The following is a 25021-nucleotide window of genomic DNA, read 5'->3' as shown; positions in this document are numbered from 1 at the left end:
AAATTTGATTTTTTTTTTGGGGGGGGGGGTGTTATATTTTTTTTAAATTATCACTCTTATTTTGTTTAACGCAGAGGTGATCAAATAACACCAAAAGAAAGCTCTATTTGTGGGGAAAAAAAGGACAATTTTATTTGGGTACAGCGTCGCACAACGGCGCAATTGTCCGTGTAAGTATTGCAGTGCCAATTCGCAAAAAATGGCCTGGTCATTAAAGCGGAGTTCCACGCTAAAATTAAACTTGCTTCCATCTTCTTGCTCCGGGTCACCTGAAAAACAAATGGATAATTGCAATTTTTTTTTTTTTTGTACTTACCTGGTTTAGAAGAAAATACACTCACCTTACTTCGTCTTTCTCCCTCTGCGGCCACGGTGATTCATCACTTCCTGGCTTGCAATGATTCCTGGGAGCTGAACGTCATCGCTCCCAGGAATCAATGCGCCTGCACCGGCCCCGACGTCAGTTCCGGTGCAGGCGCCGTCATACCTTGCTAAACAGCTTCTGGGCATGCCCAGAAGCTGTGCAGGGATGACGCTGCAGCCCCGGAAGTGACGGCGGGGCCGATGCAGTGCATTGTGGGACCGAAGAGGACGCAGAAGAGGATCACGCTGGCTTCAAGCTGCCCACACCTGAGATGGCAGCGCTGGACAATACATTTTTAAGGTAAGTATTTCTTCTTGCAGGTAAGTGCGACCTGGGACAGATCAGAGGCTATCCATTGTGGAATGTACTAGCCCTGACTGTCCCGGGGGTATTTTTATTAAAAAAAGCTTTCCCAGGGTGGAACTCCGCTTTAAGGGTGAAAATCTTCCAGTCCAGAATTGGTTCATTTTTGAATGTGATGTTTTAGCAAGGTGGGGGGGGGGGGGGTGAGATGGGATAGGGTGGGGTTCGGGGTCAATTTCTACGCGGGACTGGACTTTGGGATAAACTCTAGGATCTATTACCTAAATACAAGAGCCATGTGTATTTTTACTGTAATCTTGCTGTGCTTTTTATATTCCTTCCAGATCTGTGCAGAAGGTTCCTGTAATAAAGACCGCTCACTGCTACTCTCTATCCTTGTGCAGGGTGACTGGTCTTGTATCCGCCCCTTCTGTAACTTTCTGCCTGAAACCTGTAGCGGGTGGAGCCTGATAGGCCCCTCCCACCGTTCTCTGCGCAGCGTACAGCATAGTGATTGTCACGGCTACGTTTGAGGTGATATCTGCATCTGTAGATTTCTATCATTTGTGACTTTGAAGAAATATATTTAAATGACCGTTTTTGTGCCTGAAGTTTAGCTTCAACTTTTTCTGTGAACCTATACTGTCCTCTGCTCTATTTAAATAATTTCAGGCACCAATGACATACAGTATGTTGTAAAAGTTTTTTACATTTGATGCTCTGTCATGTATGAAGCCCTTACAGATGATCTCCTTTTCATTCAGAAATAAACGGATTTAAAAAACTGCTCCAGTTTACAATATTTGTTTTGTTCATCTCTTGCGCTTTCTTCTTTTGTCATCCGGATCCGTTGAGATTTCTGCCTTTCACTTGACTTTCACTGAGCCACACTTGGTTCATTTATCTTATTTTAAATTGACAGCCCTTTCTTTCCCTGTCAGCTCAACTGTTACATTCTATCTGTGTCCAAGTGACATATTGTAACATTTCCTTTTGTTTTTTTATTTGCATTCTTCTAAGCTCCCCTTTTTTTTTTTTTTATGTATTTTTGTCAGGCACAGCCTCTTCTAATTTGTGTTTTAAATGTATTTTGAATGCAGTATTAGAAAAGTTTCACACTTTTTTTTTTTTCCATGTTACTACTCATTGAATAATACGCCTTCAGCAATGACAGCATGCTGTTGCTGAGATTGTAATAAGCAACTGGTCTAAAGCCTCGTACAGACGCACCGATTGTTGGCCGACTGTTTGGCCGACTTTTGTCCAGTGTGGTTGTGTTGGTTGAAATGTGCTCTAGACTGCACACAAATTTTTTTCGGCCAACAACAACCAACTTCAGAAGTGATGGTTTACTTTCCGTGTGTTTTTTCTTCTCTGAGCATGCCCAGTCTTGCTCATCTGATTTTTGTCTGCCGAAATCTGTACTGACTGACGAACAATCGGCCGTTCTGTTGACGGCCAACAAAAATTTTATAGCATGCACACCAGATTTTGTTCGGCCGAAAAGTCCCCAGTCGGTTGTCGGAAGCATCATACTAACAAGCCGACAATCGGCCGATCGGGCGTTGGCCGAAAATTTACGGCCAACAATCGGTGCGTGTGTACGAGGCTTTAAAGAAGTCGTATAGTCACAGCATACGCCTATTTTAGAACATCAATATTGTAATAAAAATACAAACAATAGTTATTTTTTTTGCAATCTTAAAGAGTTCCACCCTGGATTTTTTTTTTTTAATGCCCCCGGTACAGTCAGGGCTAGTACATTCCACAATGGCTAGCCTCTGATCTGTCCCGGGTTGCACTTACCTGTTAGGACAAATACTTACCTTGCAAACGTCTTGTCCAGCGCTGCCATCTCAGATGTGGGCAGCTTGAAGCCAGCGAGATCCCCTTCGGCGTCTTCTTCCGCCTTCTTTGGTCCCACGATGCTCTGCGCCGGCCCCGACGTCACTTCCGGGTCGCGCGCGTCATCCCTCTACAGCTTCTGGGCATGCCCAGAAGCTGTTTAGAAGGGGATGGCGCGCGCGACCCGGAACTGACGTCGGGGCCGGTGCATGCGCAATGATTCCTGGGAGCTATGACGTTCAGCTCCCAGGAATCATTGCAGAGCCAGGAAGTGACGACGGGCCGCGGCCGAGGAAGAAGGAAGTAAGGTAAGTATTTTTTCTTCGCTACGAGGTAAGTAAAAAAAAAAAAATATGCGATTATCCATTTCTTTTTCAGGTGACCCGGAGCGAGAAGATGGAGGTAAGTATAAAAATAGGGTGGAACTCCACTTTAATAACTTTACCACAGCACTATCACTTGAAGAGCATATATGTTAGTCCAGACTGCTAGCTGTTCATCAAATACCCCAACAAAAAAACTATAGGCAGTTGTTTATACTGTAAATCACTATTCACAATACTTAACAAAAAAAAATAAAAATACAGTGCTATTGTTAGCATGTTAAGGACAGCACAGTGGAATAGAGCTGCATGATTACAGATAAAATGAGAATCACAATTTTTTTGCTCAGAATAAAAATGATGATTCTCGGTGTAACATCTTTCACATTATATAAAAAAAAAAAAAAACATGGGCAAACTTTACGGTTTAGTTTTTTTTTTTTTTGTTTAAATTCATTAAAGTGTATTCCCCCCCCCCCCCCCCCAAAAAAAAAAAACAGTTTGAAAGACCCCTGTTAAAAATAACAATGTGACATAAAATATTGCAACGATCGCCAATTTATTTTCTAGGGTTTCTGCCAAAAAAAAAAGCAACAAATGTCAGAAAAAGGCTTAGTCTTAAAGTGGTTAAACTCCCCTCATTTCCAGACTGAATAATTCTAAAGGTACTTTGTTATTTTAAAAAAAAAAAAAATGTTATACCTACTTGCTCTGTGCAAGGGTTTTGCACAGAACCGTTCGGATCCTCCTTTTCTGGGGTGCCCCAAGGTCGCTCCTGGCCCCTCCTCTAAATCAGGTGCCCCCAAGGAGAGACGCTTTCCATGGGGGCACGCATGCGGGTGCGCTCCCGAGTCCTGCTACTGCGTCTATTGACACAGACAGCAAGGATTCTGGCTCCCGTGTCACTGGATTTGATTGACTGCAGCGGGAGCCAATGGCTCCTGCTGCTATCAGTCTATCCAATGAGGACCCGAGACAGTGGCTGGAGCTGCTGGGCTCGTTCTCGTCACTGGAACGATTGGATTCGGATAAGACAAAGGGAAGGGGGGGTCTCTGGGGGACAGCTGAAGCAGAAAAGGTTTTTCACCCTAATACATAGAATACATTAAAGTGAAAAACTGAGACTTTACAACTCCTTGAAGTTCATTTCTTTGATCTAAAAAAACGCAATGATACAATTTAAAACATGTTTATAGTTATCTCCCGGCATCAGCAATGTTGATAAACATTTGACAGAGGCTTTTTTTTTTGTCCGCTGTGAGTGTGCAGAGAACGGCTCTGCGCTGTATGAATCGTGGAAATGCCGAAGTAAGCTCTTGATGGGGTTGAATCGAGATTTTTTAACTATTAATCGTGTAGCTCTGCTGTGAATAGCGATTTACCGACATATTTGACAATCCAATATAAGCTTACTTTAAATCCCCTTTCGTGTTGTAAGTTCTGCCTGTCTGCTCGCCATTTCTTTGCACAACTTCCGTTCCACCATATGTAGGAATTGGTAAGTTGCAATATAAATGTTTGCTTTTGGGTTTAAAGTGTTACTAAACTGACAACTGTAAAAGCAGTCTGTATATGCAGTAAAGAATGCGTGTTATTCTCATGGTGGAACCTAAGGGGTTAATCCCTCTGCATTGTGTGAAAAGGCTGTTTGATCCTTTCTTTTCTCATCCTCCCCTTCTTCCACAGTCCCCAATCCATCTCCTGATAGTACAGAGCCTTGGGTGCACTCTGCACATGCTCACTTTGGTGTGTAATGTATTGGTAGAGAGTTTGTGTTTGTTTTTTTTTGGGAGGGTGCATGTGATCAGCAGAGGGCCAATCTGCACTCTCCAGACAGAAATTCAGGGAACAAGCAGCCTCATAGAACAGTCAGAACAGAATTAAAACTCCCCTACAAGCTATAACACATTCTTGGCCGGACACTGATATAAATCGCAAAACTACAACATACTGCTGATGAGATGAGATAAGATATTTAGCAGTTTATATGTACTAACATAATTACATTTCCATGTTCAGTATACTCTTTACCTGATGCTTTTGGGTATCTGGATGCTTCATTAGACTTTTCTTTTTTTTTTTTAAAGTACAGAATAACATGGAGACAAACTGTCACATAGAATAAAAGAACTAAAAATAGGAGAAAAGAAAAAAATGTAAACAATAGCAAAAAAATAAAAATACAGCACTAAGACAACTAGTTACCATTAAATATATCAATATAACACCTCTACCCCTCTAAAATACTTGGCAAACTAATAAATATCCCACAAGTACCAATAAGAACAACATTCTCAATCAAGAGTAATTGACAGGTCCCTCGTTTCTATCCAACTAGATCATATTGCAGCAAACTTTATCTGGAGCGTTGTGAGAGGTACGTATATTTCTCAATCACTTCAGATTTCCACTATTCCATCGATGGAGGAGTAGAGGTTACCCATCATGAAGCAATCCGTTTTCTTGCAATAAAAAGAGATCTTAAAACTGAAAGAGTTTACTTTCAATCCAATGTATTGCAATCCAGCCTATCCCAGGATACATAAAATGGGGTCAACAGTTCGGGAAATGCCATATAAATCATATAAGGTTGAGATGAGCCCCTGCCAGTAACGCCTACCTTTTGGGCATCTGCACAGTAAATGTATAAGATTACCATGTGGATGGCCACATCTAACAGTGTGAGTTCTCCATGCAGCCTACCTTACACAAAAAGTCTGGTGTATGAGACACTCAAAATAAAGATCTGTGTTACTCTGTGGGATGGAGAAAGTGAATTAGTCTGACTATTCTGCAGCACCTCATCTCAAAGTTCATTGGAGTGGGGACCAAAATCCTCCTCCCATCTGCGCTTACATGGAGGAGGAAACTTGTCAAAGTTTCTTCTCAACAACTGTGTGCACCTAAATGAGATAAGCCCCTTGGAAGTCTCAGCCTGAGTAAGTTTATCAAAGGCATTAGGGCAAAAAAGGTGGATGGAATCAAGCCCTGTACACAAAATGCATGACGTAATTGTTAATATTGATAAAACCAATGCTGTTCCAAGTGTAACTCCGAACGCAATTGTTGAAAAGATTTTAAGGTTCCAAAAAAACAAAGCTTCGACAGAGCTGCGATCCCTAACACAATGACCGCCTCTTCCATAGTGTGAGGCAAGGAAGACGTGGAAGAAAATTCCTTAAATAGAGCAGTGAGATTAGGAGCAAGAACTTCTTGAAATTGTGTGTAAAATTCCATGAGAAGACGGTAAATTGCAGCGGTTTTGCCACTTTGCAACCCACCAATGGCCCCCTGGACCTCCTGTAAAGTCAGATCTGCGTCTAGTCTGTCCCTATCGGAGTTAGCCAGGGTAGGAAAGGAAATCGTAGGTAGCAAGAATAGAGGGAAGAAAATGAGCAAGAGAAGCGTAAAGGTCCTAAAAGAATTCCAGAAAACGAGCATTACAGTAATACGATCAGGTGAGGAGAGCAAACCACCTCTTCCACTGCTAATACAACCAATGTTCATCGTCAGAGTTTGACTCTTGGCCAAAGATGCAGTTTCCCATTTTTGTCCCCATATGCGAATACCCTCTGGGCCAAGAAGAGGACCTATACCTTAAAGGAGTCCCACATTAATAAAGGAGAAGCAGAGTCCTCATTCAGAGTCCAAAAAAATTATTACATAAACCGTTGCCCAGGACCTAGACAGACACCACAGCTATTGATACGGTTTAGAAAGTGCACCTCCTGTTAGCATTTTCTCTTCCTAAATTCACCTGTGAGGGATGTTTGGCCATACACTGTGAGAAAGCTGATTGGAGGAAAGGCCCCCTCTTCACATAGGAAGGAAGAGCTGTACTGTGAATAGACTAGCTCTCTGCTAATCTGTTTATAGCTACCGCCTGACACAAAATTCCGCCTGGTTTTATGTCAGTTGACGGAGAACATTAACGGAGAACTTGTCAGAAGTTATTATGCTGATAACAGACAAACTAAGCAGGAGAAAGCCAAGGGACTTAAGGCTTTGAAGAACGATAAGTAAACACTACAGATTAGACGTGCCCAGGTCAAATTTCATGAATCAGGTTTAAACTCACTTTATTCTTCCCTAAATACTTGAGTGGGATTCAACAGGGTGAATTATGTAAAAGCTATAACAGTTGGGGCATTCAGACCATCTTGAGAAGAATAATGCGGCAGGCTACAGATAATGGTAATTTCCACCATACAGAACATTGGGAGTGAAACCTAGTAAGTAATGGATTTAAATTTAGGGGGATGTAATCCTGTATCCGGCTGATAATCTGCACCCTAAAGGCCCGTACACACGATAAGAAAATCTGTAGGGAAAATTCGTCCGACCGATCTGCCGATTTTCGGATTGTTAGTATGGTGCTTTTGACAGCCAACTCTGACTTTTCGGCTGACAAAATCCTGATGTGCAGGCTATAAAATTTTTGTCGTCCGTAATACAACGTCCGATTTTCGTCTCATTAGTACAGAAATCTTAAGAGCAAGACTAGGCATGTTCAGAGACTCAGAGAAGAACACATGCAACGCAATCCAACACATGACATCACTTCTGAAGTAGAATTCTGTCGTACAGGAAAATTCGTATGAAAATAACCTCTTCACTTTCCACATCAGACTAGCATGCCACAAAAAATGGACGACAGATCGTTCGATAATCTGATCATGTGTATGGGCCTTTAGATATTTAAACTGAGAAACAATTTCGTACTGGGACAATAGAGAAAAAGCTAAATCAGGGAGTGGATCAAGTGGAAGAAGTACACGATTGTCCGAGTTAATTCTAAACCCTGAAAGCCTACTGAACTCCATAATCAGAGACATTGCAGCGGAGAGGTATGTGTACATATCCGAGAGAAAAAGAAGTGTATTGTCAGCATAAAGAGCTACCCTTTTTTTCCTCATGCTTTTCCCTACAAAAGCCACGCACTTCCGCGGTCTGTCTTAACAAAGTCGCCGATGGCTCTATTGGTACTGCATAGGAGCAACGACAAAGGACCGGCCTGTCTTGTTCCATGATAAGGCAGAACAAGAGCGCACTGCACACCATTAATCTGGGCCGAGACCTTTGAAAAAGTATACAATTTAACCCAGGTACAAAAAACATCTCCAAACCCAAATTTTTTTTTAGAACTTCCCACATATAACACCACTTCGTACTGTCAAATGCTTTGCAGCATCAAGTAAAAGAAGAGCTCTATTATATGCATCAACTGGAGTCTGAATATTTAGGAAAGTTCACATGTTAATTGCAGTGGAGAGATTAGGTATGAAGCCAGTTTGATCTGGGTGTATTATTTTAGAAACTACTTTGTTTAATCGATTAGCGAGAACTTTTCCAAAAAAGTTTACATCGCCATTAAGCAGTGATATTGGTCTAAATGAGTCTGGATATAAAGGATCTTTGTCTTTTTTGGGTATCGCCACAATAGTTGTTTCTGTCATGGAAGGAGGGAGAGAACCAGAGGAAAAGCCTTCCTTAAAGAGTAAGTACACTTCCCTCTGTTTGTACCTATCGGTACTGTAAATATCTCCTAAACTTGCATAGTTTAGGAGATATTTACTTTATACTGCACCAATGACGTCATCGGCGAATGCGCTCTGAAGTAACGGCCGCCCGTGCCATTTCTTCAGAGCTCTGTGCTGTGGCTGGTGGCTCCTGCGCATCAACAGGAGTGACGTCGCACAGCTCTGGACAGTGACACAGCCGGAGTCCGTGGACCCGGAAGGAAGATGGGCGAAGATGGTGTCCTCCAGCAGGGACAACAATGGCTTTGTTTGCAGGTAAGTGTCACATAATGTACTAGTATTCAGTGCATAGTAGCACATTATGCCTTTACTTTGAAGGTAAAAAAAAAAAAAAACCCAGAGTTTACTTCCTCTTTAAAGTGGAGACAAAGGGAAATCTCCCCTTGTTGGCACATTCCTACCCTCCACTGACACATTTGGCACTTTTTGGGGGGGGGGGGGGGGGGGTGAGCAGATACCTGGTTTTGACACGTACCTGCCTCCACTTACTGGTAAGATCGCCACACTGTGATCTGCGTAATTTCTGGCCCCCCCTCATCCCCTCCCCCGCTGACTTCTCAGGCCTATGTGTTCTAGAAACGACGGGACCATTCAGAAAGCGCAGCACGACTCGCACGTGTGCAGTAAGAAACCAGCTGTGAAGCCTGAAGGCTTTACTGCTGATTTCCCTTACTTGCAATGCTGGCGCCTCCACCTGAAGCCGATGGATGAATCGGCTTGGGGCACCAAACGTATTTGTAGCCGCTGACTTAATTTTTTTTTTTTTACAGGCTGGAGTTCGGCTTTAAAGGATATGTAAACTCAGTACAACCACTGTAATTTTTAATGTAGGAAATTGCATGTGTAAACCCTAATCAAATGAAGCGTTTTGAACCTTTTTTATGGGGGTTTATCCTGTGATCATGTGACTGCACAGTCCTTCTTCAAATGATTGTAAAGTCTAGTTTTTTTTTTTTTGTTTTTTAAATAAAAAGAACAAAAATGTTATACCTACCTCCTCTGTGCAGTTGGTTTTGCACAGAGCAGCTCAGATCCTCCTCCTCTTGGGTCCCTCTTCTGTTCTCCTGGCGCCTCCCTCCTGGTGAGTGCCCCCACCGCAAGCAGCTTACTATAAGGGGCACCGAGCCCAGTCACAGCTCCTTGTGTCCATTCAGACACGGAACTTTGACCCGTCCCACCCCCTTTCTCTCCCCATTGGCTGGCTGACTGACTTTGATTGACAGAAGTAGGAGCCAATGGTGCCGATGCTGTGTCTCAGCCAATCAGGAGGGAGAGTCCTGGGACGACCGAGGCATTTGTTTATATCGCTGGATAGAGATGGGCTCAGGTAAGTTTTAGGGGGGCAGAGGTGGGGGCTGCACACAAGACTTTATCTTCATGCAGAGATTGCATTAAGATAAAAAAAACCTTCTGACTTTACAACCACTTTAGGTTCTCTCTCCCCCTAGAGGGGGTGTGTCCCACTAGTATGTTGGCAGGCAGCATCTAATGTCACTCGCAGCATGGCACGTACATTCACTGTCTGTCTGCATAGCAGTCTCGTATATGTACTCCACACGACATGCAGCTCTCCTGCCCTTCTATAATCACTTGCTGGCCAGCTACTCTCTCCTGTCCTGCAGCTGATCTCCACCTCGCACAGTGCCCTGAATACACTCCCTCCGATGGAGAGTCTGTCCAGTCTGCAGTCCTCCTGAATCTGTAACAACAGCTTCAATCTCTTCCTGCAGACCTTCTCACATGCGGTATAAACCAACTTTCTACACTTTTCAACTTCTTTACTGATGGCGGATGTGTGATTACTTCGCTGACAGGTCAGACGCAGAGGAGAAGAACATTCCCTGTGTGTGCAGGGTGAGTGTTCACTGTCTATGAGCACAGCAGGGCTAGGAGGGGGTGTGCCACTACACAGACTACAGTAGATAGAGCAGGGATATGCAATCTGTAACCCTCCACATGTTTCAGAACTACAAGTCCAATGAGGCATAGCAAGACTCCGACAGCTGCAAGCATGACATCCATCCTGAGGCAGAGGCATGATGGGACTTGTAGTTTTGCAACAGCTAGAGGGCCACAATTTGCTTATGCCGAGCATAGGTTCGGCCCCTTTATTTCCTAGCAGGTATGCAAGGGACGTAAACTGACCATGCTAGTAGGGATCTGCCATCATGGCTAACGTGGTCCTCAGGAACTCGGGGAACTGGCAGAATGAGCAGATATTTTTCAGCAATCTGCTAAATAAAAAGTTACGGACAACACTCACTAAGCAGTAGCCATAATTGAAAAACATATATGGGTTTTTCATTTTAGGAGTTAAATGCTTTTAAGGTATTTAAAGCAGAGTTCCGCCCCCCTCTCCCTACTGCCCATGCACGAAGCATGCTGCGCTTTCTAACTGGCCTGGCAGCTGAGGAAGGAGAAGGGGGGGACAAACTTCAGAAGGACCTTGCCGTGGTGGAGTCTTACGGAAGTGGGGATGGGTACCTCTCAAAAACAGGTACCCCCCCTGGTGGAGTGGAGCTTCCTTTTTTGGGTGGCGCTCCGCTTTAATAAAACAGGCTGAATAATCTTGCCATACGTTTTATAGATTTCATAAGATAGCCCGTCCAAACCTGGTGCTTTGCCATTAGGAAGATTTGCAACTGCAACCTCAAATTCCTCTAATGTCGGAGGAGCATTAAGCATGTTTCTCTTACGTCCTCCGACAGTCGCCGCCCACTCACACAGTCTTCACCAATGGGTATTGACCTTTTCTCCGCAGGAGTAGCTAGGCACAAAACTTGTTAGTAACAAAAGCTTTTAGCATAGACACACCCCTAGGGGCTGTCCCACTAGTCAATACCTCCCTGCACCAGCATGTCCAACTCAGTTTGATTTTGCCTAGCTCAGGAGTAGTCAGGCTTTCCTGTGCTGGGGCTTCAGTCTCAGCCTTCTACCCTTTTTTGATTTTATTTCAGTGTTTTTTCTTTACTTTACTAGCTGTTATTTTGTCAGCTCTTAGTTAAGGATCTTCGGATGAAGATGCATCATGCGGAGCTGGGTATCGGACTGGCCGCCTTGGATCCCCAGGGCTGAGGGTCAGATGGATCCCCAGCCTGCCATCGAGCGTTCAACTACGGTTCGCCCTGGCGCCATGAACGACCCATCCCTGCTCGCTGCAGGGATGCTGCCATGTGAGGTGGCTACCTCACTGGACGCCTTCTGCAGTCGTGTGCTGCGGTCTCCTGCGTCCTGGCTGCGGCACTCCCTGTCATTTAGGACAGCGGTTTGTCGTTTTTAAGACGGTTCCCCACGCCATCCGGTACGGTAAGCACCTTCTGTGTGGGGACCATCTGTCTGGGGTGTCAGTCTGTGGCTGTGTGTTTCCCCCATTTCTGTTATGTGCGGGCTCCCTACTGTGATCCCTGCGGGGGTTGAATGTCTTTATTTGTGCTGCTGGGGGACCCCTCTCGCTCCGATGTATCCCTTTGGGTGATGTGAGTGCAGACATGTGTGGCGGCGACCGCTAGGGCTGTGCGCCGCGCGGTCCGCCATTTTTTTGTGTGTACTGTGGGCTATTGCGGCCTGTTCCTGGGCCTTATGCAGAGTGCAGTGCGGTGTGCTTTTGGCGCCAGTCGGCGCCATTTTGGCGGTGACATGTGCGATCGATCTGTGCACATGTCGGCGGCCATTTTCCTGTAGCCTCCATTCACTCCTGCCGGGCAGCCATTTTTCCCTGAGCCTCAGGGGTTATATAGTTCAGCCTTTCTTGCATCACTTCCTCTTTCTCTGGACAGCGATCGGTGGCAGCAGTCTGCAGTGCTCTCTCCAGGTTTTTCTCTGTGCTATCCTTCCTAACTCAGTGTTTTCTGTCCCTGTGGGGGTCGGTGCATACAGTTAGTTTAAGGTGGGCTGCGCTCGCCGTGGTGTTTAAAGGGCCAGTACCTTTATTATCCCATACCTGTTTTTTGGCATGGATTCCCAGGATAGCAAGTTCCCCCCGGCCCTGGTGGGGGACCAGGGGACTGCTGCACCCCCCGAGGGGTCTGATCTGGCCACTGGAGTAGCATCTTTGGTGTCACAGATGCAGGTGCTGATGGCTGAACGTTCTGCAAAGAGGGCCAGGTTATCCATTTCCTCTGATTCAGAGGGCGATGTGGCTGCTGTGGCTGGCGTGCCCTTTTCAGGGTCTCGCTCATCTCTGGACCTTATGGGGTCTGAGGGGGAGGCGGAGGTGGAAGGGGTTGATACTTCTCCCCCTGGCTCGCCTGAAGAGCTTGCACTCATGGATGAGCTGATTGCTTCTATAAAAGATACGCTGCACCTGGAGGATGAGCCCACTCCTCCAGCTAGGGGGTCCTCCTTTGGGACACATAGAACCCGCAAATCAGCACAGGTTTTCCCCTGCCCTGCGGAATTTCATCACACTGTTAATGAGCAATGGCGCACTTTAAAGAAGCCCTTTACAGTGCCCAGTAGGTTTAAACTGCTTTATCCCTTTGCGTCTTCCACCGACGAGCGCTGGTGTGTAGCGCCCCAAGTGGATCACGCTGTAGCCGTTTTGAACAAGGCTACCCTGGTTCCCACTGAGGATACCCCGGTTTTCCGGGATCCTACGGACAGGAGGTTGGAGTCTCTTGCCCGTCACGCATATATGGTGGCAGGCTCTATGCTCAAGCCTATTTTTGCTTCAGTTATGGCAGCCCAGGCGGTGGCGGATTGGACGAAGGTGCTCAGACGCACCCTGGTAGCTGATTCAACCCCGCCCACTACGCTGGCTATGGTGGACCAGATCCATCAGGGGGTCATGTACTTGTGCGATGCGGCCTTGAATGAGGCCCCTTTGGCTGCACGCCTGTCTAGTGTCGCGGTGCTTAACCGTCGACTGATCTGGCTGAAAAGTTGGTCGGCCGACCAATCATCTCGCAAGACGGTAGCGGATTTTCCCTACGCTGGTTCTCGCCTTTTCGGCGAGGCTTTGGATACTCTAGTAAAAGGAGCTACTGGGGGCAAGAGTACTCTCTTGCCCCAGAATCCCAAGAACAAGTCCTTTCGTGGCAAGCGGAACCCCTCCTTTAAGCCCTCTCAAGGGTCCTTTCGTGCCTTTAGGTCGCAGTCCAAGGGCAAGCCCTTCAAAGGCCAAGGCACCCAGAAGAAGCCGTGGGCAGGTAAGCAGAAGTCCGGCCAAGTCGGTTCTGCGACCCACTCCGCGTCCGCCTGAAGGGACGCCCTCACCCGTTTCTGGGGTGGGGGGACGTTTGCACGGTTTCCTCCAACCTTGGCTGTTCCGCATCCAGGACAGAAGGGTTCAGGAAATCGTTCGATCGGGTTACAAGATCAAATTCCTTTCTCGGTCGGCCTCAAATCTTCAACTGCCTCCGGAGCGTTTGCGAGATCTGCACCTGGCGTGCGGGACTTGCGGGTCAAGGGGGTGGTGGTTCCGGTGCCTCATCGGGACAGATTTCGGGGGTTTTACTCCAATCTGTTCACTGTGCCCAGAAAGGAGGGCAAGGTGCGTCCGATCCTGGACTTGAAAGCTCTGAACCGCTTTGTGCGTGTTCGGAAGTTTCGCATGGAATCCCTGCGCTCAGTGGTGGCTGCCTTGAGCCCGGGGGAATTTCTGGCCTCCATCGATCTGAAGGATGCGTACCTGCACATCCCCATTTTCGAGGGCCACCAGAGGTACCTTCGATTCACCATTGCGGAGGAACACTACCAGTTCGTGGCATTACCTTTCGGTCTCGCTTCAGCTCCGCGGGTTTTTACCAAGGTTCTGGCGCCTGTTCTGGCCCTGTTAAGAGCCCAGGGCATTGCGGTCTTGGGATATCTGGACGATCTCCTGTTAAGATCGAGTGCCAGCCAGAGCCTGTTGACCGACCTGTCCACTACGGTGCAGACGCTCCAGGAGTTCGGTTGGACCATAAATGTTCCGAAGTTGACTTTGTGCCCTTCGGTTCGCCTTCCCTATCTGGGGATGGTTCTGGACTCTGTTCAGGCGAAGGACTTCCTACCGGAGGACAAGCTCAGGACGCTTCGGGACGAAGTCAGGTCCCTCAGGGACAACAGATCCTCGTCACTCAGGACATGCATGAGGTGTCTAGGGTTGATGGTCTCGACCTTCGAGGCGATCCCCTTTGCCCAGTTTCACACGCGGGGTCTCCAAGCGGAGATTCTTGCCAAATGGGACGGGCGACCTCAGTCTCTGGATCTGCAGGTCTCGTTGAGCCGCCGCACCAGAAGGAGTCTTCTGTGGTGGCTCCAGTCCCCGGCGGTGTCGGGGGGGCAAGTCTTTTCGTCCATTATTCTGGACGGTGGTCACCACGGATGCCAGCCTGTCGGGCTGGGGTGGTGTCCTGGGCAACCTGTCCGCCCAGGGAACTTGGTCGAAGGAGGAATCCTCCATTCCGATCAACGTTCTGGAATTGAGAGCGTTAAAGCTTTGCCTTCTCCAGTGGTCGGGACGGCTTCAGGGCCATCCGGTTCGGGTTCAGACAATGCCACCGCTGTGGCCTACATCAATCAACAAGGGGGCACCAGGAGTGCCCGAGCGGCTCGGGAAGTGACAGACATTCTGTCTTGGGCCGAGACGCACGTCCCGGCGATAACGGCAGTACACATACCGGGGGTGGACAACTGGCAGGCGGATTATCTGAGCCGCGAGACCCTGGAACAGGGGGAATGGTCCTTACACCCGGATGTGTTCCAGATGTTGTGCGCGAGGTGGGGTTCACCGGATGTGGACCTGTTCGCGTCTCGTCTGAACAACAAGGGGAAAGGTTCGTGGCAAGGACGCGCGATCCTCGGGCGGACGCCTCGAACGCGTTGGTGGCGCCTTGGCATCAGTATCATCTGATATATGCCTTTCCTGCAATTCAGCTGCTGTCCAGGTTCCTTCGCAGGTTGGCCTCGGGAACCGCGCACTGTGATTCTGGTGACTCCAGACTGGCCTCGCCGGTCTTGGTACGCAGACCTTGTTCATATGGCAGTCGGACCTCCGTGGCGCCTGCCGGTCCAAGAAGACCTTCTGTCTCAAGGGCCGATCTTCCATCCTGCTTTACAGTCGCTGGCTTTAACGGCCTGGCTGTTGAAACCCAGGTCCTGAGGGACAAGGGTCTCTCCCCTGAGGTCATTCCTACTCTGATCAAGGCTAGAAAAGCCTCTTCGGGGAAGATTTATTACCGTACTTGGAAAGCGTACTTTGCCTGGTGTGAGTCCAGAGGGGACTCCCCTCGCTCATACTCGGTGTCGAGAGTGCTGGCTTTCCTCCAAACTGGTGTGGATCAGCGTTTGGCGCTGGCCACGATAAAGGGCCAGATTTCTGCACTGGCTGTTCTTTTTCAGCGCCCTGTGGCCTCAAATTCCTTAAATCGCACCTTTGTTCAAGGGGTGCGTCATTTGGCCCCTCCTCGGAGGTAGCCCTTACCTCCGTGGGACTTGACCTTAGTTCGGTCTGTGTTACAGCACGCTCCCTTTGAAAAGATCAGGGAGATCTCGTTGCCTCTGCTGTCCAAAAAGGTTGCCTTTTGGTGGTGATCACTTTGGCTCGCAGGGTGTCGGAGCTAGCGGCATTGTCCTGTAGCTCTCCCTATTTGGTGCTTCACAAGGATAAGGTGGTCTTGCGACCTAACCCGTCCTTTCTTCCAAAAGTGATCTCGGATTTTCACCTTAATGAAGACATTGTCCTGCCTTCGCTCTGCGCGAAGCCAAAACATCCTAAGGAGGTTGCCTTGCATTCCTTGGATGTTGTCCGGGCGATCAGGGTTTACCTGTCATCCACTAAATCCTTTCGCAAGTCGGATTCCCTCTTTGTCCTTCCTGAGGGACCTCGGAAGGGCATGGCGGCGTCGGCTGCGACCATCGCCAAATGGATCAGACAAACCATTGTGCAGGCTTATGCCTTGAAGGAAAGGGTTCCGCCCTTCCCTGTGAAGGCGCACTCTACCAGGTCTTTGAGTGCGTCTTGGGCTTTCCGGCATCAGGCTTCGGTGGCCCAGGTGTGTAAGGCGGCGACTTGGTCGTCCGTGCACACCTTCTCCAAGTTTTATAAAGTGGACGTTCAGGCATCGGCCGATGCCTCGTTTGGCCGCAAGGTTCTCAGTGCGGCAGTGCCATAGGGACCCTTGTTTTTGGGTCTTTGGCTGTTGGGGTGTTTACCCCTGGGTTACTTGTTTTCCTGGATTGTTGCTCCTGTTGAGCGCTTTTCCTGTTGCCCAGTTGGTTCTCTTACTGTATGTAAGGTTCCCTTCTCTGATGTGGGTACTGCGTTGCTCTTCTGCGGCTGCGTCTCCCACCCCTCATGTCTACACTACTTTGGGACATCCCATTGGTGAAGACTGTGTGAGTGGGCGGCGACTGTCGGAGGACGTAAGAGAAAACTGAATTTTTGTAAAATCTTACCGTAAAATTCCTTTCTCTGAGTCCTCCGACAGTCGCCGCCCCCCCGCCCCTCTTTTGGGGTTTTTGTGTACTCTTACTGCTATGCTACCAAACTGAGTTGGGAATGCTGGTGCAGGGAGGTATTGACTAGTGGGACAGCCCCTAGGGGTGTGTCTATGCTAAAAGCTTTTGTTACTAACAAGTCTTGTGCCTAGCTACTCCTGCGGAGCAAAGGTCAATACCCATTGGTGAAGACTGTGTGAGTGGGCGGCGACTGTCGGAGGACTCAGAGAAAGGAATTTTACGGTAAGATTTTACAAAAATTCTGTTTTTTATCTCTTGAAATAAAGATGGACTGATTAATATGATCCAAAAACTGTTGCAATTCAACAACGGTAAATTTGGCTTAAAAGGAATACAACTGTTGATAAAAAGATTTATAAATCTTTTTTAAATTTATGGAGTAGCTTTTTGGGACAGGCGGTAGTAGTAGTAGTAATAGTATTCATTAGACTTTTACTGAGGCTTTATTGTACAAAAAGTTGAAACAAACCCTTGAAAGATGAATGGAATATAATGTGAAAACTAAAAAATGTTTTTCTTGTTATAAAAAAAAAGTTTCACATATAACAAAAGTATGCAGTGCCTCTCTGTGAACATTTTTCTTCTGTCAGAATGTTTAGCTGGGAGTGAAATGTCAAGATTATACAAATGATCATGAGATGTTAAGCCTGGTTTGTTTTAATATGTTGTGTTATAGATGTAGATTGTGATGGCACTTTTTCAATAATGCTGACAAATGATACCTCTACCATATGGAAATATGGGGGCTTCTCTACATCTGCTGCTTTTAGAAAACAAGTGAAAACGTACATTTCTTTCAGCAATAAACTAATGTTCTTCCACTGGGTAGTGTGATAAAAGACCAGCAGTCTGTTTGTAATTTGTTGTTTTTTTGTATAATAGACCTTAAACTTAAAAGTGACAAAAGTACAGAACCGAAAAAAAAATGGTTGCATTTGATCACCCCAATATAACTACCACCCAGCCTTATACTAGGAATATTAGGAATAACACAGACTAAATATAGCAACACGGTAGGACATCAGCCCTATCAAGATAACTAAATCCAAGAGCAAAAATGTAATATATTGCTGCTTACCAGTTCTTAAATATGATTACTGCATTAGATAAAAGGTGAGTGAGACACACACTCTCTATAACATGCTATTGCCACATCCCTATTATGTACGAGAAAAAAAAAAGGGGGGGGGGGAGGGGGGAAAGGAGAGAAAACCACACAAATAAGTGGGGTCTCTCACCCCATCAAATATTTTGGGACTTTATAGGCAACTTGCAATTGCTGATCTCAGTGAGAAGAAAATGTAACAGTCATTTAATAAAAAAAATATAATTTTAATTAGCATAGACATACAAATATACAATGGTAGACATGTGTTCAGTAAAACATTACATACACATAAATCGTAGGACAAACTCCTACCCCATTGGAACCCCAATGCCTCTGAATCCAAGGTGATTCATATAGATATGTGGTAGGTCATGATGAATCATGATATATTAGTATAATAAATTGTAGGGTTCACTCGTGGTAAATATGGAATCACGACGCGTTTTGCTTAGTCGCTTCCTCAGACGATTCCTAAAGAGTTGTCTCAAAGACGATCAATTTAGGTTATCACATCAGTTAAAGTAAGGTGTCCAGTTTAAATGCACATATGTCCTGTATGGCTCCACCAATCTGTTTTTTATTGAGCCCCCAGATAGATCAGTGATCTAAGAACTTGGTCATGGGACTCATCTATTTATTACAGAGGGGTCGGGTTGTCCACGGCTCCCTTCACTTTTAAACGAATGCCTAGAGATCATAGAGAGGAAGAAAAAGATCCCGGTCCTGTGTGGAACCTGGTCAGACGGGGTGAGCTTCCTGAGGAGAGGCTGACGGTTTTCCACACAGGACCGGGATCTTTTTCTTCCTGCCTATAAAGTCCCAAAATATTTAAGGGGGTGAGAGACCCCACTTATTTGTGTGGTTTTCTCTCCTTCCCCCCCTTTTTTTTTCTCATGATTACTGCATTAGTTTTCTTTTATGAGGTATTTGGTAGTAGCTTAATATTGCCAACATTCCTAAAGTGCATATGTATGAAAATGAAAACCCTCATAAATGGGACTCTCTAACTGGCAACAAGGGGAAAAAAGTATCCCTGCCTATAACATTGTAGTAGAATAAAAAAAATGCACGATCTTTATTTATAACAAAAAATATGGAAGTGTAAAAACAATATATACAAAACTGTGGTCCTCCCCTACGGACACAGACAGATCCCCCCAATGAGCAAGCCGATTGCTAGTGGAGTCCACCTTGTGTGAAATGACCCGAGAAAAAGATTGAAAGGCCCTCCCTCCCCTTATTCTTCACTTGTTAGACATGAAGAACCTCCACCAATGTGCACTTGAACTTTTTGGAAATCCTCACAACTCCTTATCTTGTATAGTGGTCCCAAGAAGGAGTTTAGGGCCTCTAAGAGTACCATTGCTAGGTGGATTAGAGATACTACTTTCCTAGCCTACAAACACTCAGATTGCATGCAGACAGCCAACATTAGAGCTCGCTCTACAAGATCTATCCACTTCTTGGCCTGAAAGTGCAGGTGCTTCATGGAAAGAGATTTCCTGGGTGGCGGTGTGGTCTCCTCCCATGCACTAATCAAGCACTTCTGGGTAGAGATGTTATCCAGCCAAGATCTGTTCTTTTGGAAAGAAAGTTTTACAGGCCCCCCACCCTAAGGTAGGATTTCTTGTTTGTCCTCTCGTGAGCTGTCCTGGAAGATATTTGGGGAAGACCTCAGTGAGTCCTACTGGTAACAGTATTTCCAAAGATATTCCGGGACAGCATCTATATTGCCACCCGGGTCTCTTGCATGTTTTGCAGTGGATGTTGGTTTCTAAATTTTCCTTTCCCCTTGTGCACATTGGTGGAGGTTCTTTACATCTACTGAGGAATAAGCGGAGGGAAGGGCCTTTTAATCTCTTTATTGTTTGTGTTTACTGTTAAAGGCGGAGCCAATAATCTCTGTTTTGCTGTTCTGGAAGATTCCTGCAAATACCGTTACCGGTAAGACTAAGGTTTTTCTACATGGACGTGCAATAGGGGCCACCCCGGTATAGTAATCTGCAGAGAGGGGTGATAGGAGGCCCACTACATGTGACTTCACAGAAGGGGGAACTCTGTAGGCAGATTTTTTATTATGAGAAAATTTCAAGACAAATGTAAATATATGTCTTTCATTTTTCAGAATATTTTCACAAATCATTCCTTGGATGTAAATGTGAGGTGGTTGGCCGTCTTATATTTTAAGAATGGGATTGATCGCTACTGGAGGAGGGTGGCACCAAAGTAAGTCATTCAGTATTTCCTCTCTGCTAGTAGTCGTGTTTGTTAGCAGTTCTTAACTCTTGTGTGATGTCATTTTATCTTGGTGACAGATTTATATGAAGTTAGAGCTAAAATGGCCAAATACACAGATGAAATGCATATATAAGCACTTTATTTGCCTAAACATTTTTCTGTTCATACAGTTCTGAGATTTGCACATCTCTGTATAGCAGGGGAGGGGACTTTATCTTTCAGTGCTGCAGGTTCACTTATCGGTCCCTTCTAAGAAACACACCAAAGATCTTACCTCTTGGTCCCCCTGCTCTCTGCATTTATTGCATGCTGCTTGCACTGTAACAATCCTGATTGACTCCTTAGGCTGCTTCTCCCTTCCCTTCTGAGTTCTGCTGTCCAGATTTTACAGTAGATTCCAAGAGGCGCATACCAAGTCAGATTAAGGTACATTTTATTGCTTGCTTTCAAAAGATATATTAAATGATCTTTTAGTGATAAAAGCGTTGCAATATATTCTTTTATACCTGCCTGGAGTTAAGCTTTAATGGACTTTATAGTGTCCCTTTATTACTTTTCGAAATGGGGAACATTTATTAAGCCAATTGTGTATCAAATCTTGTGCATTTTGTATGAAAAATTGTTAGCAATAATCTTCGAGTCTCTCTTGCAACAGTGACTTATTGTGCAACATAAATCAACCTCAAATCTGTAACAGAACTTAGAAGTCCCAAGGAGGTTTTTTTTTTAAAAAATACATTCAGGTATGTTCATATTCATGCAGCTAATATGCGTGTACAGGAAAATTCTCAGTGTTAGAGTCAGCAGGGGACAGATGCAGCAATGGACCAATGCTGCATCAATCTATGTAAGTATAATTCCAACTAAAAAGGAAACCCCATACGGCCGGCTCCTGGGACTCGGATGAGTGGCAGACCGAGCGGCAGCTGACACACAAACATCATGAGGGACTGATCTCACTGGGGATAGTCTTTTGTGCCTGTTTTTAATCTGCAAAATTTGCTTTGATACATTTGTTTTTTAATAACCTACAGTCTACACTAAGACCCCTTTCACACATACGGTCCTTCAGTTCATCAGTTCAGTCCCATCAAAATTTATCGTTTTTTCCATCCGTTTTTTTTTTTCACATCCGTTTTTTTTTCCCATCCGGTTTTTTTTCATTAGTTTTTTTCATCCTTTTTTTTTTTTTTTTTTTTTTTTTTTACATCCACTACCAATGCAAAAACAGGACCGTTTGTCTGTTTACATCCGTTTTTCGTCCGATCCGTTTTTCTGACGGATGAAAAATGGGGCATTCATCCGTTCCAAAAAACGGACTTTGACTGAAGCGGATGAAAACGGATGTTAATAGATGATCATCCGTTGTCATCCGTTTTTACATAGAGAAGCATTGATGTCCATTAAACGGACAAAAGGACCGTATGTGTGAAAGGGGCCTTAGAGGTGCTTCTGTGTTTCCCTTGCTTTTTCATGTTACCCAGCATGATGCTGCAGTCAGGCCTTCTTTACACTAGCGCTAGGCCTCTGAAGAGTGATCAGTGGTGGATTGCTCTTCAAAGGGCATTTTACAGGCAGGGGGACTTGGTGTAATTCCTCTTCTAACCCTTAAAAGCCCACACCACTGTGCTGCAACTGCACACATTGCACGCAGTGCAATAATGGGGCGGTTGCGGCATGGCCACATTAACTTGCAGCTCCCACTAAACGCAACAGGGGGTTTGATTCTTGCTGTGGCCTTGAAGCAAAGTATCTTGCCGCGGCATGTACAGCCATGTCCACTGCCTTTGCAGTAAAAATCACCCCCCAAACACAAGTGTAAATGAGCGCTTATTTGAATGTTGCATTCACATAACTAATCCACACCAGACACATAGCCAATCGTAGCACAGTACATAGGATTGTGCAGCACAGCTCAGATTAAAATGTTCTTCTATAGAATACATAAGAGAAGGTGAGGTAAGGTGGCGCTGCCTAATTAGTGTAATGGATAAAATGTGATGCTCACAAGAATAAAAAATAAAAATAAATATAAAGTGCTAGAGTGTTGACTTGCATATAATTGGTTAATCCAAGATTTTAAAGTGCATATGTGAGAGAGCAAAACAAATTTAATAACCGATTCGCGGCCCCTACTGCTTTGGATGCCTACGAACATTGTTTTTATGCGAGTACCTGTCTTATTTATTTAATAAAGCAATTTTAATGGTACATCACTATATTAGCGCTTCTTCTTTCCATATCATCGTCTGACTGAGTAATAAGAGGAGATCCTAATATCCGGTATAACCTTGGCTAAGAGGATACTACACTAAGGCTTGTTACCCCTGTAGGGGTATATACCTCCGGTGAGTGCGGGATCAATCGGAGGGGTGCACCTGTGTGTGTCACCCATCGCCTAAACAAGTTTTGGATCACTGGGATCACCTCACCAGCATTTTTACAAACTGCTTTGTCACTGCCTAGAGAATACCACGTTTTTATATCACTTACTCACCTAGCAACTAAAGGACTGCTAATTTATTTATTGGATCATCATATGTCTTTTGCATGAACAATATTTATATATTTTTATACATTTTTTCAACATTTATTTATTATTTGCTTTGATTGGCACAAATTGTGATTAAATATTTATTTATTGCATCATTTTGCACTGATCACCTTGATTGGCACCAATTCTGATATATATTTTATTATTGCAGTATTTTGCACTGATTATATTTTTGTATTCAGGGTACATATCACCCACACTTATTTAGTGTGCTTTTCAATATTTTCTCACGGGTTCAATACAGCATTTATTTATTTACTTTTTACTTTTAACACTTAACAACACCTTAACTAGGGGATCCACCCCGGTTATTAAATTTTGTTTTGCTCTCGCACATATGCACTTTCAAATCTTGGATTAACCAATTATATGCAAGTCCACAGTCTAGCACTTTATATTTATTTTTATTCTTGTGAGCATCTCATTTTATCCATTACACTAATTAGGCAGCGCCACCTTACCTCACCTTCTCTTATATATCTAGATATAGCTTTCGGGCTATATTTTGGGGTTGGCTGCAGCCTTCTCTTCTTTTTCCTTGTCCAAAAGCGCGGAAATTCTTTACCCTTAACTTCTATAGAATACGATTGTGTCCTTGTATGCGTTTCCGGTGTGTATTACAAATAGTGTTTTACCATTATTTTTAATGCCTGCTGAAGACTTTTGTTATGCATGTCTTACAGCGCTGAGGAATTAGTTGGGATGATTAATGTGCTTCTAAATATCCAGTACTTCTCGTTCTTTGTTGGAATATACCAGCCTTAGTCTCAAACTCCTTTATTATACTTTAAAGACCAAAACACAGTCATGGTCTCGCTTCCCCCTTGGAGCCATGGGGCTCATTAACCTAGTAAATATAATAATCCTACCCAAACTCCTGTACGCCTTCTGCCATGCCTCTCTATATATCCTACCTCGCATCTTTAAATACATGGAACCCATTATCCATACATTTGTTTGGGGTACGTCCCATCACAAACTGTCATGGCGAACTCTGAAATGTACCAAAACTTCAGTGGCACTGTTTACCTGATCTTGCCCTGTACTATATCGCATTCCAACTCTCTCACTTCTTTTACTTTAATCAGGAGGATAAAGACAGATATACTACCCTAGTGTGCTCTCAAGGACCCCCCCCCACCCCCACCCAGTCATTCACCCCCTCCAAACTATTTTCCGAGGAACCCGCGAGCTGAAATTCTAGCAGCTGGCCATGAACATTACTAAAGCTCCCTTATTCCCTGCTCATACACCCATCTGGGATAGCCTGCACCTACCTGAGCTGTTCTCCATCCCAGATTATGCACTATGGATAGACAAAGGGATCCTATACCTCTCTCAAATGCTAGCAAATGGTGCGGTTAAATCATTGCAAGACATTGAGGGATTTGGAGTGCCCAACCACATGTTCTTTCGGTACCTCCAACTCTGGCACCCTCTCCACTCCCAGTTTCACAACTCCATCCCCAGGTTAGAATCTCTATACTTAGTTGAAATAATCACCAACCAAGACCCTAAGAAACTTATTTTATAATCACCTCCTGTTAGCTGCTGTCACCGCTCTAGCCTTCCAGTTAAGTCCCAGTAGATGGGGTATGTAGGGGAAATGAATGACGAGGAGGAGGTTTTGGGAGCGTGCAGATCTGAATCCCCCAAGCTATCAGACCGCCTCACACACTTAAACATCCTACATCGGTCCTACCTGACACCTATTTGTCTATCCAAGTACAGGCCTAACCGCAACCCAGCATGCCCTAAATGAGGGGACCCTGGAGGCACATTCTATCACTTGTTATGGCCCTGCCCCTCCATCCAAGGTTACTGGATACAGGAGGTCAAATTTCTCCACAACCGAATGGGTTCCCCCTTTGTCCCTGTGCCCACGGCAATACATACTAGGTCTCCTACCCACCTCTGAGGAGGACAAATATCTGAACACCTTTTTACAAGAATCACTTTTCATAGCTAGAATGCAAATTGCTAAAACTTGTATCAAAGAGTCGTCCCCGACCCTCCAGCAGTGTATCGGGGCCATCAACAATACCCTTCCCTATAAAAAGGTACTTTACATGCACAGGGGCTGTCCTGGTAAATATCATAAAATTTGGGAGAGGTTTCCACCTGTCCTGCCTTGGAATGACCCCTCTACTGCACACGGTTTATATCACAGCACTGTTATATGGTAAACCCTCACAGAAGTGTTTTCAAGTAGACTTTTACCCGAATACTTATGGTTTTTGTTTACGTGTACCGAAAAAAAAGGGCGTTCTCCCTGTACACTCCATTTCTAGCATTCGACGAACTTTG

The 25021-nt window shown here is 45.2% G+C and overlaps 1 protein-coding gene across 1 annotated transcript in view; it reads left to right on the top strand.

Annotated features, from left to right (window-relative positions):
* IPO11 (importin 11) overlaps positions 1–25021 on the top strand; it is a 926630-nt gene that overhangs the window by 15585 nt on the left and 886024 nt on the right. Inside the window, exon 2 of the mRNA XM_082270245.1 lies at positions 20048–20148. Within this exon, the coding sequence (XP_082126371.1) occupies positions 20048–20148 (101 nt within the window). The remainder of the gene's footprint in view (positions 1–20047; positions 20149–25021) is intronic.

The sequence above is a fragment of the Pelophylax lessonae genome (genome assembly GCF_965119305.1).
Source record: "Pelophylax lessonae genome assembly, chromosome: 1".
NCBI classification, from domain to species: Eukaryota; Metazoa; Chordata; class Amphibia; order Anura; family Ranidae; genus Pelophylax; species Pelophylax lessonae.
This window is presented reverse-complemented; position numbering and strand designations above follow the sequence as displayed.